This window comes from Pseudophryne corroboree, chromosome 12 (genome assembly GCF_028390025.1).
Source record: "Pseudophryne corroboree isolate aPseCor3 chromosome 12, aPseCor3.hap2, whole genome shotgun sequence".
Taxonomy (NCBI): Eukaryota; Metazoa; Chordata; class Amphibia; order Anura; family Myobatrachidae; genus Pseudophryne; species Pseudophryne corroboree.
Window position 1 is genome coordinate 26,568,016 of NC_086455.1, and position 19,339 is coordinate 26,587,354.

A 19,339-nucleotide genomic window follows, 5' to 3' on the forward strand; every position below is an offset into this window, starting at 1 on the left:
CCCGTATCTTGCATCATTATATTTAATCTGCAACTTTATACCAATTCCGTTGCAAAAAAACCCTAAAACAATCCTAAGTACCTAGCACACTATTTGCAACCGGACACAAGCCTGAGGAAATGGTATACAGCACTGGAAACGCTCCCGGTATCTATGGCAATATGCTGCAAAAGGGATAGGATTATGAGGACATATTTGTAGCTTTATCTTTAAGTTTAAATAAAGCATCATGATCAAGGCAATATGTACCTTACATTGGACTAAAATGATATTACTGCCTGAATGATTGTATATTAGGGGCAATAGCACTAGACATTCCCGCCTATGCCAAGAAACACACTCATATAATAAATAAAATACAGATGATGTGAGTGGTTGCGCCCAGAGCAGCCTCAGTATAAAGTGCAAAGATCTCTTCTGGCTCCATTATAACCCTGGGAGCTGTGCTGTGAGAGATTTGTTCATCATTACAGGTAAGTGGGCACTTCAGCTCACCTGGCACTGCAGTAGGTCACGCTGTAAGATCTTCCTCCACTTGTCTCGCTCATTACACACTTTGTCCCAGCGTGAGTTCACCTTGTGGAGTCTGCTTAGAACATTCCTGCATTCTGGCTCATCCGCCTGTTGGAACTCCTTACTGCTCAGGTTTGCCGATATAACCAGTGCTTTATAATGATCAAAGGCTTTCAAGGTGTCCTGGAAGAATGAGAGAAATGTGTAAGCAAACGAGGATGCAGGGCCTACTGCAATAGTGCAGGAATCTCTAGCTGACTAGATTTGGGCAAGTTAGCAGGAGAATTTAAATATTTACAAAGGCACAACCCTGTTGGGGTTTGTCCTGCTAAACCCTTGCTGCTTTAAATTTTCTTCAGTTCATATCATAGGCAAACGCAGGGGGGGTTTCTGGTTGCCCAGAAACCCCCCTCCTCTTGGCAAGTTGTGCAAATTACAACAAAAATAGCAATGGTATATAATACGATTACTAGAGCTACTGCCACATCATGCAAGTTAAGGGACAGAGCAGAGCTGCTGCACATGCCCAGTGATAGAAGCGTCTTCTACCAAGTTTGCTGTGTGTGTGTTTCGGAGTCCTCAATCAGTGCACTGGACCAGAGAGTAGGTACCAGGAAGAAGAGACAGGAGCCTTACCATGAGGTGGGAGAATGTTTGCATAGAAAGTGCAGTACTGGTTCTTTTATGTTTATGTATTTATTTATTTATAGTATGTTTAACCTTTTCCTGATACTTAGCTTATTTATATTATTTAAATATGTTTGATGCAGCCTATACTATAGACCATATATTGTGTTAAATATTAATACTGTATTCCATGTTCCGCCAAGTGGGAGATTGTGGATTGCATTTGGAAACCCCCCTCTAGAAATCCTGCTTTTGCCACTGCATATAGTTTAACAGAGTATGGCATTATGCAGCACATAGCAATGATCTAAGGGAGCCCCACAGGACTGCATACCTTAAGTCTCTTGACTTTCTGTTCCAGATCTTGGATTGTAGATGCCAACTTCAGTTTTCGGGCACAGTCAAGGTCCATTGCAGTTTTATCTAGCCAAAGCGTGATATTATCCAAGTCACTGTTTAGCTGTTGCCACTGCTGCAGGCTCTGCTTCATACGGAGCTCATTGCTTAAGCTTTGCGCTTGAAGAATTTCCCAACGTTCGATCACACCTGAGCAGAGAGTAAAAGCACAATACTTCACATTGCAGACAAGCACACAAGAAGGTTTAATAAAATAAAAGCCAATGTTATATTGGCCTCCCTGGAAACGCAAAATAGTTACTCAATCACTTTACAAGTGATGCCAGGTGCTGGAAAGGGAGGGGTTATAGAGAAAATAAAACACACATACAGAAATATCCCCAGCACAACAGTAACTGTCAGGGAGTGCTGGTCATTGTAGTCCCATAGTGGAGGCTCTTGGGCTACCTCCTGGTAAATGACCTCTCCGTTTAATACCACCTGAATATATTGAACTTAACATAGGTTCTCTCACTGTTCAGCGTTCGCAGCACTCTTAACAGAAGCATCATGGAGTGGCGAGCGGAATATTTGAAGTTGTAGCCCATTAAGGTTTATTATTTAGTAGTCTTAAATACAAGTCGGGCTTGTCCAAGAGTTCACCAATGACCAAGCGTATGAATAGTGATTGACATTCTGCTGCCGTTTGAGGTTGGAGAGGGGGCAGCGATGGCCGCCGTGTCACAAAACGGAGGCGCGTCACTTCCATTCTGGGGGAGTGCTGAGGCCAGGATGTCCATTGGAAGATAGAGATTTTCTGGCCTCTTTGTAGGAACTATGGCGGTCAGCTTGCAGGACACAATGAGGGAGATTCAAATGTTTGAAAAGTCAGTTGGGAGTTTGTTTTTTCCTATCTGATAGACAGGAAAAAAGAGACAGCCAACCGACTTTTCAAACATTTGAATTCCATCCCACGAGTCATGTACCCGGCCGGTGGTGTAGCAGGTGATCCAATGCTATGTCCTATGATACAGCATGGATCACTAATGCAAGCAGGAGGTGTCTACTTATATATGGACAACTTATGTACAACTCCCAATTAGCTCTATTTAATTGAATTTAATTAAGTGCGTCATTCATCCAAACTAGCTCTGCTTCCTCATCCTGCCATAGCTGAAGAAGTCTAAGACTGTTTCCATTTTCCCTTTCTCCCATCAGATCATACTGTTTGTGTTCTTTGTTGCAGAATATTTACTTTGCATTAACACCGTACACATAAGCTGTTGGAGACTTGTCTAATACTGTACCTGAGTGTGTTTCTGGGCTATCCATTCTACGAAGCCCCTTGTTCTCAATCTGTTCATTTGTGGAACTTGATGTTCTATCGTCTTTCTCTACAGTAATACTGGAAGTGGCCATCTGATCACTCTATAAATACATATAATATAATGACTTTATGCACTGTACAATTTTCATTCAGATTATGTACTTCCGACGTCAACAAATATCCAACTTACAGAGGACTGATTCGCTGAAGCGGCAGCTCCTGTCGCGGCTGAACGCAATCCCTTAACCATTTCATTTTGTTCTGGAGAATGCCAAGATGGAGTATCTAAGTCAGATTTCCCTGTAATAAAAACCAAAACAACGGCTTAGCAGAAGTACAGGAGGATTCTGGGAAACTGTGGCATAGAGCGATGCCAACCTTCCTTCTTGTAGACATCACCATGCATTTCGCAAACTTACCAACAGCAGCATTCAATGGAGGAACATGGATACAATGCCAAAATAAACGTTATATGAGGTTTAAAAAGCTGATGTAATAGGTAGGATCGCTAGAATTTAACATAGCAAAATAGAAATTTTCTTAAAATACCCATGCAAACGCCAATGAAATAAAGTGGTGGGTTAAAGCCAAGTGTTTTAATATCATACAGGTGGAAGAAGTAAATAATGGCTGAATCAACAAGACTATATACACAGAGAGTCAATCAGTGTGTATATTCATTGGCACGAAGAGAAAAAAATTAATTCTAGAGCCAGAAGTGAAATAAGAACAAAACAAAATAATTTCATAATCCTTTCATATCTCCTAAGCACATGGCCAAACACCCCAACTATTGGATGAATATCCTGTTGACCGTAGCAGATGCGTTTTGCCACAATACACATCATGGAATGTGATCTGGGAAATATGTTGCGGACACAAAAGCAGGAGCGGAAACGGCGCAAATGAGCGGGGCATGAGGGTGGAGTAAGCGTGCGTCACAGCAATAGTGCCAGGTTGAGACACATGCACTGGGCAGGGGCCTACCAGAAGATGCTTGTACAGTTTTTGTTGTCATTATGACATAGGCTTCAGGATTTTCGGGAATTTCTACATCTGAAAGAAAATAATGTCATTTGATTCCTCAAATTCAATGTGAAATTGGCGGGGGGAAAAAAAAAAAAAGTTGACAAAGGATTTTTAACAGCAACTTAAAAAAACATATAAAAAAAAAGTGCAACTACAGTCAATGACTTAAAAAAAATATTGAGCTATTTACCTGACAGAGGATTGTAGTAGGATCCTCCCTCTTCATTCTCATGCATAGAAGATCCACCAACATCTACGGTTGGATCCCATTCTAGGGGGATGGAGTCCACGCTGACGGGAGTTTCACGGCCAGATCTCTCATGAGGGAGGGTCGGTGGCATTAGGTGGCACAGAGACTGATGGGATGTCTCTACATCGGGTATTGTGGAATGCCAAGAGGTATTTTGGATCTCTCTAGAATCTTCTCCATCTGTATCATTTTCAGAGGTTTCTCTGTCTTCTTCTAATCTCTTTGTAGTGATAACACAAAAAGAAATAAGAAGCACATCATACATACTGTATATCTTTCTGTTTAACTATTTTAATGGCAATTTCATTTCTCAGGACTTCATAGGAGATTAGTTGAAATGTGAAAAAAGAAAATCGATGGGGCACTACCTGACAAGTTGGACTCATGACCCTAAAATCCAACTAAATACTGTTCCTCAGCTCTACTTTGCTTCCTAAATATCATCTTGTAAATAGTACAGAAGCCAGATAAAATGCAGGTGTTGTATAATCATACTGTACTACCAGAACACACAATGACATTATTGTAGGACTTGATTGTAAAAACATAAGGGTCACAAAGCAGTTATACTGCAATAGGGTGGTAGAATTATTATCGTGGTAGACATTCTCTTGGGGTTTGCACATTGATTAAAACATCCTAAAGAGAACATTTGACTTAAGGAAAGAAAAACTTGTTCTATCCCATGTTACTGCCGATAGTTTTATTTTTTAGTTACTATTTTTTCTCTTTGTTTATATTTTAAATTTGTATAATATTTATTTTAGGACCTTATACTAGCCTTATGTTTGTCCTTTGCATGTTATTTATTTTACTGTACCCACCATATATCTGCAATTTCATGGATCAATGTTTTTTCCTTATAAAGTTGTACAGATTTATGTTGACTTTCAGCCGTCTTCTTCCCTCTACATTAACCCTTAGTATACCAAGGGGGGTCTTCTGAGGACCCCAGAATGTTATTTTTTGTGATCCTGCCGTATCTATAACAACTATTTTACTCCTGATTTTTCTATGTGTCCCACATCGGATTAAGATAAATACTGTGTAATTAGGCTTACAAAATGTTCTTTAAAAAAAATGTAAATAACAAAAAACACTATACCACGTTACAAAAGCAGAACGGTTTATATGCGAGAAACACAGGAAAACAACCACCACTGCGACATGTGCTAAGGACTGTAGCGATGGCAACACGTGAATAGTGATGTATTGTTACCGTAGTAAAATTATATAACCTTTTTACAAGAATATACAGTATCCAATCGGATGTAAAGATGTACACACTGTAATGAAGAAGAATATATGGCTTTTATTGGCTAACTACTCTTTAAATAAACAAAATATTTTATGCTAACTCTCGTACCCTTACTAGAACATATCCTTCAGAAACCCAAAACACATAATTTTTGTAATTTACCCCATCAAACAGTTGAGAATTTAGACAAAAAACAGAGTGGGGTCCTCTGAAGACCCCAGCTTGGTAGAGTACGTTGACGAGGTAGGCTTGGTATATTACGGGTTAAACTATAACCTGATAGCGAGTCGACAAACCCAGCTGAAACACAATAGGGCTTACCAATTCTCTTGAGGTCAGCCTTTCATGGAACCTATACACACGACCAAAAACTTCTTGACAATATCTGTGAATCTCTTCCAGCTCATCCTCAATAACCACGGCATCCATAGCCTCACTCTTCTGGATCAACTGCTCCCCAAAAACGATCAACTGGTCAATTTTGTTGGCGTTCAGTGTAATTTCTTGTTTGAAACCCTACAGAGACCAGACAAAGGTCCTGAATAAAAATACAGCTGTGTCCCCCATTGATATTTTTTGTAAACAAGAAAAGTATAAGTTAAAGCACCATTAGACCAAAAAGAGAATTTGCCTTTTTTCCCCCAGGCCATCAAAGAACGAATGAAGGCATCAGACATTGTATTATACTATTGCATAGCCAAGTACAAGCTGCTGTTTTTGATTATATGCCATTTTCTACAAAAGAAGGATAAATACGGCTACCTGTAGTGTCCTCCAATGGCATGAATGGAAGGCTATTTTATGTAGGGAAAAACATTCCCTCCCCCCCACCAATCTCATTTTTTATTATGCAGCAACAAGAGTTTGCCAAAATTGCAGTGATGTAGGACAATTCAGTATCAGTAAAAAAAAAAAAAAAAAATAAAAAAAAAAAAAAAAAAATAAATATATATATATATATATATATATATATATATATATATATATATATATATATATATATATATAAACAAAACGCCATCTGAGTATGCACAGCCTCTGGATGTATGCTTACATATAAAAAGGTAGAGGAGAACTAAAACTGCACTGCAAGACTTCAGATTAGAGAGAAGTGTTAACTTTTCACATTTGTTCTGTAAAATAGTTGCCTCATTCCTCACTTGGCTGAGAAATTTCACTGGCCTTTAAAGCATAGTTGCCTACCATCCAGGGGCGTTTTAACAGAGGAGGAGGCCTGGGTGCAGCCTCCTCCGTTCGGGCCCCCTTCTCTGACGGCAGCGCTGAGAGTCTGAGCACTAGAGCGATCAGACACTACTGCGCATGCGCAGATCTCCGGGAAAATGGCACAGCGGCCATTTTCCCTGAGATTTCTCTACTGCGCATGCGCAGAACTCCGTGAAAATGGCCGCTGGGCCATTTTCACAGAGTTTTAACACCGCCGTGGACGTCGCCGCGGGACTTCGGAGGGGCGAGTATTCAGTAAATGGGTGCAGCGTGTGCGGTTGGGGCCCCCTCTGGACTCAGGGGCCCGTGTGCACCACATACACTGCACCCATTATAGAAACGCCAGTGCTACCATCCCACATTCATGCAGGAGACTCCCTGAAATAGTAGCAATCTCCCTGACTCCCTTAATAGTCCAGAAATCTCCCTGATTGCACCTTATCCCCATTATGAAGCTCTTACATTCTTGGTGGAAAAAATGAAAAAAGAGATACATACATTCAAATGGGCTCATCAGTACCATTTCCCGGCATTGGTAATAAGGCACAATGATCCCTATGGCTACGTGCATTTTAAATAAGGTTTCTCGTGGCCACTTACATTATATGTAACCTCTTGTAAAACACAATACACAAACAAATCCTGAAAAATATCAGTGTCCTTTCTTTCAACGAGTAGATCTCACTTACTTTGGGGCTCATTTACATTTACATGCAAGTCATTTTTAGGACAGGCCTCTCAGATGTAGCGGTACACGTCCACGCTGATAGGGGTTACTTTCACATCTCCCTGAAATGCTTTTTTCAAAAATAGCCAAGTATGCTTTGAAGCTGAAATCCATGGTAGGCCTTCCCTTGCAAAATCTATCTGTGGTGTTTTAGGTTAGTGACTGACTATCAGTGTTAGACATGGTTACTCAGACTGAAACAATTTGTATTATATATATATATACACACACACAACTCATGCTCATTTATGAAGTGTGTGTAATCTGGGGCAATATTCATTATCCTTTATATGTCATAATTTCTACACTGCCCAGGAGATGTAGAAATTGCGACATTCATCAAACTCTGGAAAAGCAGGTGAAACTGTTCACCATCCTGAGATTGCGAACAGCTGCCGAATCTCAGCACAAGCTGCCGTTTACATGGCAGCTTGTGCAGCAGGGGGTGGGGGGGCTGGAGAGTGCTCTCTGCAGCTGGGCAGACATGGCAGTAAGGACCCGTGGGGTGGGGAGGGGCTGCAAGATCTGGCAGCTCCTACAGCCCCAGCAATCAGAAGCCGACGGGGGATGAGGGGATGCCATGGCTGGGCGCTCACCTCCATGTGCAGCCGGGCAGACACGGATCTGAAAGTCCCGGCAGGGAGATAAAGTGGCCGCGGCTTCTGGTGAGCACTGGTGCCGGACGGTATCAATAAGATAAGGTGCAGGGGGGCTACAGCCACAGCAGGGGGACACCGGTGCGGGGGCTACGGCCGGGAGACACAGGTGCCGGCTGCACAGATCACTTCAGCAGCCAGCCAGTACAGGGAATATGATGGGGGCGGGCTGTTTATGGTGCCGCAGCTATAAAATGCTGCCGGGGGACCCTTTCTACAGCTCGGCACCCTGGCAGCCAGTGTGCGGAAAATTATCACTTTTAGAAAGACCTGCCTCTCAAAAAGACCACTTTTTCGAAAGTGATCATTTTCTCATGGGGACTTAATGAATCATGAAAAAATTGTGAGAGAATACAATGAGAATTGAAAACTACAAATTCTCATTGCACAGTTTTTTCATGATGAATGTGCCCCCTGGTCTCCAAGTGAGAGCCAGTCAGTCAGGAAGTTCCTAAGTGGTGACAACAGTCATAGGAAAGAAAATGGCGATAAAAAGGGCATTACAAAGGATTTCTGCACATGAGAAATGTGACAGCCGTGGTTGCCATAGTAACTGCATGACAAACAAGCAAACTAGAAATCTAATTTGCTGGGTGAGAGTTTTCACAGGGTTGGGTACGAAATGTCGAAAGTCATTATGTTAATATACATCATGTGGAATGTAAATGTCAACGATGAGCATGTCGGCATTGATTAGGTAGACAGTGATGAAATGTTGACATATTAGAATGTTCCTAGCCTCAATCCCCCCCCCCCCCCCTCCCCCGCCACACAGCCTGACCCTAACCCCTCCCCCCCCCTGAAGACTAACCCTAATGTCAACATCCTGAAAATGTCAACATCATAAACTGTCAACACTGTGGTGTTGACATTCGGAGTGGCGACCTTTTCACTACATCCACAGACAGGAATCATGAAAACAGGACCTCCTGAAAGTAGCTGAGGCCTGGAGTAAAGAACTCTTTGTTTAATCAATATAAAGCAAAAACAAAAGAAAGTATTTCTAATTAAATGGCTATGCTTTAAATAAGCATTTTATATTCACGCAGTCACATGACTACATACTAACGGAAACAACAAGCGACAGTAACAGACCACGACTACTAATACTTACTACTAGTTGCTGCATTTTCTCCTCAATGTCGCTTTCTGAGAAATGTTCCACATTCGTAAGCTGCAAGTCCATCTCAGTCAGCCACACCAGGATGCTGTCTCTGGTCCCCTCAAACTCTTCCCTTTGGCTTGTAAAGTGCTGAAGACAAAACACACAATTAGCTGCTGAAGGAAAGAGGACAGATAGAAAACACCTTCCGTACACATAACAGAACACCTAAAACAGTGGTCTCCAACCTTAATTGGGGTGTGAGCTACTTTTGGAAAATAAAACCTCTGAAAGAGCTACCCCCTCCCCCCAATGCGCGTGCGTTCCTGTGAAAGTGGGTGTGGCCTCACAAAAGTTGGTGTGGTCTCACAACTACAAGTAATGCCCCCCTCCCCGCATAGTGCCAGATACACAAATAATGCCCCTCAGCAGTGCCAGAACCACAAATAATGCCTTCCAGCAGTGTCAGATACACAAATAATGCCCCCCAGCAGTGTCAGATACACAAATATGCCCCCAGCAGTGTCAGATACACAAATAATGCCCCCAGCAGTGTCAGATACACAAATAATGCCCCCAGCAGTGCCAGATACACAAATAATGCCCCCAGCAGTGCCAGATACACAAATAATGCCCCCAGCAGTGCCAGATACACAAATAATGCCCCCAGCAGTGCCAGATACACAAATAATGCCCCCAGCAGTGCCAGATACACAAATAATGCCCCCAGCAGTGCCAGATACACAAATAATGCCCCCCAGCAGTGTCAGATACACAAATAATGCCCCCAGCAGTGTCAGATACACAAATAATGCCCCCAGCAGTGTCAGATACACAAATAATGCCCCCAGCAGTGCCAGTTACACAAATAATGCCCCCCAGCAGTGCCAAATACAATTCCCCCCACAGTGCCAGATAAAATACACCCCCCCCCCCCCCCAGAGTGTCTGATACAGTGCCCCACACAGCGCTAACCCTTGCTGGCTTCTTCTACTGCCGCCGGTGGTGCTCCTCCTGTATGAGGGACGGAAGGGAAGGAGAGCGCAGCGCGCGCCTCTCCTGTGAAGTCCGGAGAGCAGCTACGGTGAGGGTGACAGAGTCTCCGGCGGCGGCGCCCATTTAAAATATGGTAATATGGTGCCGGTAAGTGAGACAATCAAAACTCGCTGTCCGGCAGCCAATCAGGTGCCGCCACTGCCGGTCCACGAGCTCTGATTGGCTGACGGCCAGCACATATTAAAAATGAAGGGAGGAGGAGTGCCAGTGACTGCCCAAGCCCGTGCGCTCTGTGAGCTACCGAAAATACTACGGCGAGCTACCGGTAGCACGCGAGCTACGGGTTGGAGATCACTGACCTAGAACATATTTATATACTCTGAAAATACACAAACATTCATCAACGGAAAAAACTAGTTAAACGGACGTGAAAAGTGGATGAAAATGTCCGATGAGCAACGACTTGCTGCAAAGTTGTTCAATTACAATTTCATTGACAAATACATACACCATTTATGGATGTGGTCTATTTAACACCAGCTGAAACGTATTCATTGTGAAACTAAACATGTTTATAGAACATATAAATAACATCACAATAACATCACACAGTACTGATGTACTGTGTAACGTGAGTTATCATTGTTTGATCTAGTACAATTTTGCAAACAGGCTTATAGGTTTATTAATCTTTTTCTACTGTTTGTACAATTTTGTCGTATGGGTACTGTGTGTTTACACTTTGTAATGTACTTTTGTTTATGTACAATGAAAAAATAAAAAACTTGTCTTAAAAAAAGAAAAAAAAAACCCCACCATCTAAACAGCACAGTAACGACATTGATAAATGTGCCACTAAGTATTTGAGATCAGTTATGATTGGCCAGGGTTAGGAAGCGATTACTCCATGCATCCTTTGGTAGCGGTTCCAGTAATACAGGTAACACACACTTACAATATAGCAGCTCACGCCAGTAGAATGTATATATAGACATATAAAACTTAAATCGCAACCAAATTCCATAAGAATTTACAGTCAATTGAAAAACAAAACAATCATGGTATGTTTGCTATTAACAATAAGAGCAAATATACAGTATTTTATTTTATAGCTAGAGGAGGAAGGTGGTACAGTTACAATAAATGTGGTCTTTGTCCCTGGTGTTGGTTTGTAAAACGTGGCAATTCTGACTGTGTTCACACCTAATATTTAATAGAGCGACGCTATTACTAGCCGTGTCTTGCTTTTAAAAGCATTGCCCTTTTAAATATCTGGCATAAACACAATCTGAAGAACTAGGTTTTACAATTTGACGTCTTGTAAATTAACCCCAAAGTTTCTGCGGAGGCTGGTTTATCTTTCATGCCTCCATATTTGTGACTCTTATTCGAACCTTACCACCCCCCTGGCGATGACGGTAAAATGCCAGTCTCCACTGAGAAGCCACGCACAGACTTTCCCATGAGCAGATACTGTAGACTTGTTATCCCATTACATTATGTATCGATTGTTCCCCACACCTCTAACAATGGCCCTCATTCCGAGTTGTTCGCTCGCTAGCTGCTTTTAGCAGCATTGCACACGCTAAGCCGCCGCCTACTGGGAGTGTATCTTAGCTTAGCAGAATTGCGAACAAAAGATTAGCAGAATTGCGAATAGAAAATTCTTAGCAGTTTCTGAGTAGATCGAGACTTACTCCTACACTGCGATCAGTTCAGTCAGTTTCGTTCCTGGTTTGACGTCACAAACACACCCAGCGTTCGCCCAGACACTCCCCCGTTTCTTCAGACACTCCCGCGTTTTTCCCAGAAACGCCAGTGTTTTTTCGCACACTCCCAGAGAACGGCCAGTTTCCGCCCAGAAACACCCACTTCCTGTCAATCACACTACGATCACCAGAACGATGAAAAATCCTCGTTAGGCCGTGAGTAAAATACCAAACTTTTGTGCTAATTTACTTGGCGCAGGTGCACTGCGAACATTGCGCATGCGCAGTTTGCGACTAATCGCTCCGTAGCGGAAAAAAAATAACGAGCGAACAACTCGGAATGAGGGCCATTGTCAGCTCATGTGCTGAGAGCCATCTTTACCTTCAGTATCATGACGTTGTATATTATTTATTTGTATCATGATCCCTGTCAAAGTCGAAAAATATTGTAATGCATACCCTGTACTAACCCCATGCACATGCCCGCTGCTCGTGCACTCAGTCCGCCGTGCGTGCACATATCCGCAATTTGCGTAGGATCGCTCCTGCGATCATGCGCGTGGTATGGGTATTTACGGCGGAGTTTGTGAGCGCGTAGAGGGTTATTAGAACATTACATATTTAACCCAAATAGTGCATTTTGTACTCATAGTTCCCCTACACCCCATCAGCGAGTATCTACAGTTTAAACAGTTCCAGGACTAAGGGATTCGCCTTTGCATGATAGGAAGGGTCAGATAAAGGTTGGAAGGTGATGTCTAGTATCCAGCTGTAGGGTATTTTAAGGGTAACATTCCGGTGTTGGTTAGAGAAAGATCGCATGTTCCAGCGTATAGTTATGTGCAAAAGTAGAATATAGATATTAACTGTATTTACTGTATATTATGTATGCGGCGGGAATCCAGTGGATACCACCCACCAGAGCAGTTGGGGAAAGACATCGCCCATCTTTTCAAATCAACCTATGACCTCTCCTGTAATGAAAAGACACATCTCTGTGTCCAATGGACAACGAGATTACAGTGACCATTGTATTGTGTATGTATGTTGTGTATAAAAAGCCCATTGTTGCCTGGCCGGTCAGAAGACTCTGAACGCTTTCTACTTGACTAGCGGAGGACCGGCCGGGTTGCGCTTGCGAACATTCTCACGTATGTACATTCTCTGTAGCCATTACTCTGTTTTAGATTTATCTCGTTAGCCTGTAGTGTATGATTTGTACTGTTTTACCTTTTGAAATAATCCACAGTGGCCTTAGAACCCTGTGGTTTCAACTACAAATCGGTGTTGTGTCCTCACTTTCCTGCAAGGGTTTAAAAGCATATTTAACTGTATAAGGTTTATAAGCATTGATAAGGTGTACGCACTGCGGGTACTTTATACCGTCAGCGCTACTTAAGGTTTAAGGTATAACATCGTTGCAGTGCTTTGCTGCATAAAAGTTTAAAGTGTAACCATATTATTACATTGTATTACTTATAAGGTTTAAAGGTTATCAATTGTGTGTGCGCACGCTGTGCGTACTCTGTACACTCAGCGCGGCGTGGGTACGCCAAGTACGTACCACGTACGGGACTCTGTACGCAAATAGCGTACAAAGTGCGTAACACGTGTATTCAGTCTAACGGCCATAGCGGCTCCACGATAAAAGTGTATCTAGAGGTATAGCTTTATGGTTTAAGATAATATCAACATTATCATCCCCTTACAGAAAGCGCTGCATAACGTGTCAGCAGTCCATTAAGAATAATAATAATGTCATTATAAATAATAGTAAATATATAACTGTGGTCCTCTCTTGAGAATGGTTTGTCTCAGCTGAGAGTGCGCGCCTTTCTCTTTAAATATCGGAGGGTGTGTAAGTATGATATGGGCAAGATGTAGACAAATCTCTCAAACTATTAGATTGTGAACTTGAAGATCTTGACCCTCATTTAGAGTTGATCGCACCAAGCAACTTTTTGCTGCTGCTCGTGCGATCAACTAGACGCCGCCTATGGGGGAGTGTATTTTAGCATAGCAGGGCTGCGATCGCTTGTGCTTCCCTGCTATGCTAAAAAAGTTTCCTGCAAAACAAGATCAGGGTAAGAGTTACTTACCCTGTGCGACGGCTCCAGCGATGAAGGTCCCGGTCCTGACGTCAGACATCTGCCCTCCAAACGCCTGGACACGCCTGCGTTGGACTCACCATGCCTGGAAAACAGTGAGTATCCGCCCTGGAACGCCTCCCGACTGTCCATCATCTTGCAATCGACGCTGCAATCACATTTGTCGCTGGCGGCGGCGTTGCCCCGCGACGGTCGTCGCCAGGCAATGACGTGCGTGCGCAATGCGTCCGCCGCGCATGCGCATTTCTGACCTGTTCGCACCGCAGCGAAGAACCGCTGCATGCGAACGGGTTGGAATGACCCCCCTTGTTAGGTCTGGTGTACCTCCCATTGCAATGTGTCTCTAGGTGTCTGCAAATGTCCAGCAACGCTCTCACTCCCTGGTAAAGCACCTGCTCCGGCAACTTCCTATTCATTTGAATGGGAGTTTTTTACGGAGGCGGAACATTAACACAATGTTGTGGATTCTTGCAGAGATTATTGGATTAGCTGGATTAGGAGTAAAACCATGCACCAACTAAGGTCCATTTTTACCAAGCATCCAATTAACCCACGCAAACGTGCGGAACATACAAACTCCAGACACTGTGGAATATTGGTTCAGTCCTCAAATGGTCTGCTTCTATTGTGTGTAAAAGGCCAATTTAAATAATTAAATGCTAGCCGATTCTGGAATACCGGCGATGGACAACTATATCGTTGAACGATATACACACTGAACGTTATCGTTCAACGTTAACATATAGTGATGTCACCACCGGCATTCCCGAACATGCATCTCAATATTGGTGAACGCTGAACAACGTGCGGAAGCTCGCATCGTTCATCGGTCACCAATATCACCCCCATACACACTGGACGATATAAGCCTAAAAATAAACGATAACGATATTTATGTCTTATCGTTTGTTTATTTAGGCTGAAATCGCCCAGTGTCTCCAATCTTAAATGCGCTGTTGCACTGGTGTCCCAAACTAGAAAGTAGAATGTATTGCACCATGCAACTCCAAATAAAACCAAAAACCCTTCCCTCACAGCAACAAGATAGAATAGAGGGCCATATTCAGAGGTGTACCGTATGCAATTGAGATTTTCTAGGCTACGGGACGTTAATGTTAGCAAGTGAAGCAGATGCCCAGAAATGATAGGAGATGCCCACCAATGCTATAACAACTCATTCGCAATGGCGTACAAATTATTCAGGTTAAACGCAAACACGAAGAACATCGACTGCTCAAGTAGGTTTATGGCTATGCAGACTGGCCGCAGCAGTAGCGACACAGGCGCCATGTATCTCTGCGGACGTGATCACAGCTGACAGCATATACACACTATGAAAACGGTCAAGACATGCCTGCCCGTTTCCCGCCACTCTCCTCTATCGCCCCTAAACAGTCACTTCCTGCCGATCACAATGAAGCGCTCACCTTTATACATCAGCAGTGCGATTGCGGTGCAGTCTGACAATAATCGTTCAATTATGAAAACGGCGGCATAGCGTACAACTCAGATTGTCCAATAGCAAGCAGCCTCGTTCCCGTGTCTCACCTTGAGCCTCCTCAGAACGGCAGCCACTCTCTTCTGCAGCTGGTCCCACCTCAGATTTCCCTCGTGCACCATCTGTTTCAGCCTGCTGGCGGCGTCGGTGCGGTTCTCCCTGGCAAGTCTCCTGTACTGCTTATTAATCAGCTCCAGGTGAGTAAGACGTTCATGGATCTGCCTCTGGAAAGCCTGCAATAAATTATTTAAAAGATAAATCAATTAAAATAAAATAAAAAGACTATAAAAACATGTTATCAGCATCATTGGTCAATAATTATTATTATCCTTTATTTGTATGGCGCCACAAGGGTTCTGCAGCGCCCAATTACAGAGTACATATGCACATAATCAAAACAGGAAAACAGTGACTTACAGTTGAAGACAATATAGGACAAGTACAGGGTAACTAAGCATATCTACACCAGTAAACAACATAGAAATAAGTTCCAAGGTGGCCAAAAAACTGCAGGATTTGGGCAGTTGAGGATTATTAAAGTAAGAAAAGGATAAGCACATGAGGGAAGAGGGCCCTGCTCGTGAGAGCTTACATTCTAAGGGGAGGGGTGGACAGACAGGGGTGACACAGATGGGGTACATAGAGAGCGTGGAACAGAGGTTAGGATGAGATTTGGCTGGGTTTGGTAAAGAAGTGGGTCTTAAGGGCCTGTTTGAAGTTTTGTAGAGAGGTGGAGAGTCTGAGGAGGAGAGGTAAAGAATTCCAGAGATATAATAGCTATATTTAATGAAAATGACAGCTAAATATGAACTATGCCCTACATCACTAAGTGTATGCTTCATAATGTGGGACCTGTACCAATAACTGCAATTGGAGAATGGAAGCACTGTTTGTCTGCAAGACTGGGTGTGGATCATTAGATCGACAGTGTACAGGTCGACAATGTTTAGGTCGACCACTATAGGTCGACAGGGGTTGAAGGTCGACAGGGTTTCTAGGTGGACATGTTCTAGGTCGACAGGTCAAAAGGTCGATGTGGGTTTTTCATGTTTTTTTGGTGTTGTTTTCTCTGCACAGTGACTGGGAAGCCCAATTAGCGCACCGTGTCACCTCGCATGGTGAGCGAATGCTTTGGGCAAGGTGCGCTCAGCACAGGTTATCGTTCCAATCTTAGTCCACGTGGATCGTTAAGTATAAAAAAGTTCTACAAAAGAAAAAAAATGTGAAAAACTCATGTCGACCTTTTGACCTAGAAACCATGTTGACCTAGAAACCCTGTCGACCTAGAAAACATGTCGACCTAGTGACTGTCGACCTATAGTGGTCGACCTAAACATTGTCGATCTTCAGACCAGATCCCTGCAAGACTGTCCATCTATCTCCACATACAGTAAGTGAAACGAGAGCACTCGTGGATAATAAACACCATTATCAGGGTTAGTGATTCAGGTGTGCCGTCAGGTTCCAATATATGATAGATTTTTGTATAAAGGATTTTCCTGGCCCCCTGTCAAATTAAAGCGGAAGCTGCCTATTGGGGGGTTATGTCTGATCATCTTCTGGATCAATAGGATTAGAGAGTAGGAAAGGTTTTTTCTTAGCTTCACAAATGCTTATGCACACATCCCTCTGATAAATATGGTGCTTTTATGCAAAAAAAAAAAAAAAAAAAAGGTAAGTGACTGTGAGGCATGTCCACAGCTGCTGAGGGTATGGTGATATCCCCTATGAGGCAGGCACACCCAACTTCTCCTTCCCCTACATAGCGCGTGCCCATCACGATTTAGCCTTACCTGATGTACAGTGTGTGAGGCTGGTGCAGAGCACACAGAGCTCACGGCATGTGATGAAGGAATCACAACAACCTCTTTTGTACAGGACCATAGGACAGGCCAATATAAGAGGAAACGCTGTGCTTGTCCAGATGTGGACCACGACAATCAGCAAGCCTCACACACAAGCAAACCATTGTAATATATAATGTCTAAATTCAGACCTCAAACTTCTTTTGCTCTTCTTTGGCTTTTGTATACAGCACATCGGAAGAATCTGGGGACGCTGCCATCGTTTCTGCATCTTTCAGCCACTCATCAAATCTAGAGTAGTCTTCCAGAAACTTCTGCCAGAGACTCCAAGTTTCCTCAATCCTGCAAAATATAAAAGTAATAAAAGGTTTACAATCATTTATGAGGTGCAGAAGCTACTTAGTGATGTTATCATGCCCACTGCCCCACTCTGCACCTGCTTCTCCTTTGACAATGGCGGCTTGGCGTGAGCAGTGTTTGGCTGGAAAGCTGAAAGTTATTTTGTTTTAGCCTGGCTCAGCCTCAATGGTGACTTTTGGCAGTCAGATATACACATATATCTAAGGGGTCTATTTACTAAGCCTTGGACGGAGATAAAGTACCAACCAACCAGCTCCTTACTGACATTTTTCAAACCCAGCCTGTGATATGGTAGTTAGGAGCTGATTGGCTGGTAAGTAAGTATCTCCGTCCACTTTAACTCCATCCAAATCTGAAAGTTGCAGCCATTCAACACTCTTGTCTCAATCAAGCTATCTGATTGGTCGGACCCATTGCAAACTATTAAACGATTGGCTGACGTTTAAGTGTACAGTATTTCAGAAGCAAGTACAGTACAGCTCATGATCCCGGTGGCCCGCTCTTACCGCATACGTCTCTCCATAGACATGGCACAGATGTTTCGCCACCGTTTATCGAGACTCCGGGTGGTCTGTTGTATGGAGTCACATTCCGTTTCATTGGCGCACGCATCAGTGTCATGCAGCAGACGTTCACAGATATTTAAAACCGAAGCAACGCCGGTACTGTGCAGCTCAATGTCCTTTTGAAGGTCCTGAAAGGGTTATTGTGAACTTTAAAACCAATAGCACTACATAGTTTTAACATTAAGGACACAAAAAAAAAAAAAATATATATATATATATACACAGTATATGCAGATCATTAAAAAGGTCTAGAGCCACAAGGCATAGATAAAGAGAACATATTCCCTACAGAACCGCCGGTGGAGTGGATATCTTATACATAAAGGATGGCTTCCCTGTTTTATTAATTGCAGGCGAATCACATCAACACCCAGCTGGATACACTACAAGGAAATTTCATGCTTGCCCTGTACCTTTCTATACTGCAGTTGGCTTTTGTGTAGAAAGTTTTCAAATGCTCCATCAGTGGATCTAAAACGGAGAACATTCTAATGCTCCGATTGTCTTCAGTTGGTCTCTTCCTCACACAACAGAATTTACAGGCTATGGGGCAGATAGACTAAGGGGTCTATTTACTAAGACCAGCCATCCAGCTCTTAACTGTCCCTTTCCAACACAGCCTGTAACATGGCAGTTAGGAGCTGATTGGCTGGTACTTTATCACCGTCCAAGGCTTAGTAAATAGACCCGTAAGTTTTGGAGAGTGATAAAGTTGAGAAATATAAATTAGCAACCAATCAGCACTCAACTGTCATTTTTTAAAACACAACATGTAACATGACAGTTAGGAGCTGATTGGCAGTTGCCTTATATCTCTCCAATTTATCACTATCCAAGGCTTAATACATCTCCCCCTACGTATAAAGGGAAATATGGAAGAAAGAGGGGAAGACTGGCACTCTTTCCCCCATATTTGCCTTCAGATCAGTCAGGGGCTGGCTTTAGTGGAATGAGGGTGACCATGCATGGTAAGGAGATGGAACATTGCCATACAGTGTGCGGCACTGCTCCCTATACTGAAATCCTCCGAGGTGACCAAGTTCACATGTCTGCATTATTTTTTTTTTAAGCATAGCTGCTATACATTATATGGGCCTGGTTCGGAGTCAGATGTGACCACAGCTGTCATCATAAGTCTGCGCAAGGACATAAAAAAGCCATTGCAGACCGCGCGTGCGTCTCACCATGCACACGCACATTGACAGAGGTCATGGGAGCGTCTGGATCTCTCAGTCTGTGGCATGGACT

At 43.1% G+C, this 19,339-nt stretch overlaps 1 protein-coding gene across 2 annotated transcripts in view; it reads right to left on the reverse strand.

Moving 5' to 3' along the window:
• The window catches only part of SYNE2 (spectrin repeat containing nuclear envelope protein 2), a 447,442-nt gene that overhangs the window by 14,029 nt on the left and 414,074 nt on the right, over positions 1-19,339 (reverse strand). The window contains exons 97-107 of one of the 2 annotated variants that reach the window (XM_063947242.1): positions 18,032-18,219; positions 17,357-17,507; positions 15,411-15,593; positions 9,062-9,199; positions 5,662-5,856; positions 4,023-4,302; positions 3,791-3,859; positions 2,994-3,103; positions 2,784-2,904; positions 1,475-1,686; positions 496-696 (exon numbers count right to left, since the gene is read on the reverse strand). In XM_063947242.1, the coding sequence (XP_063803312.1) occupies positions 496-696; positions 1,475-1,686; positions 2,784-2,904; positions 2,994-3,103; positions 3,791-3,859; positions 4,023-4,302; positions 5,662-5,856; positions 9,062-9,199; positions 15,411-15,593; positions 17,357-17,507; positions 18,032-18,219 (1,848 nt within the window). The remainder of the gene's footprint in view (positions 1-495; positions 697-1,474; positions 1,687-2,783; positions 2,905-2,993; positions 3,104-3,790; positions 3,860-4,022; positions 4,303-5,661; positions 5,857-9,061; positions 9,200-15,410; positions 15,594-17,356; positions 17,508-18,031; positions 18,220-19,339) is intronic. The other variant, XM_063947243.1, reaches the window with a different exon arrangement.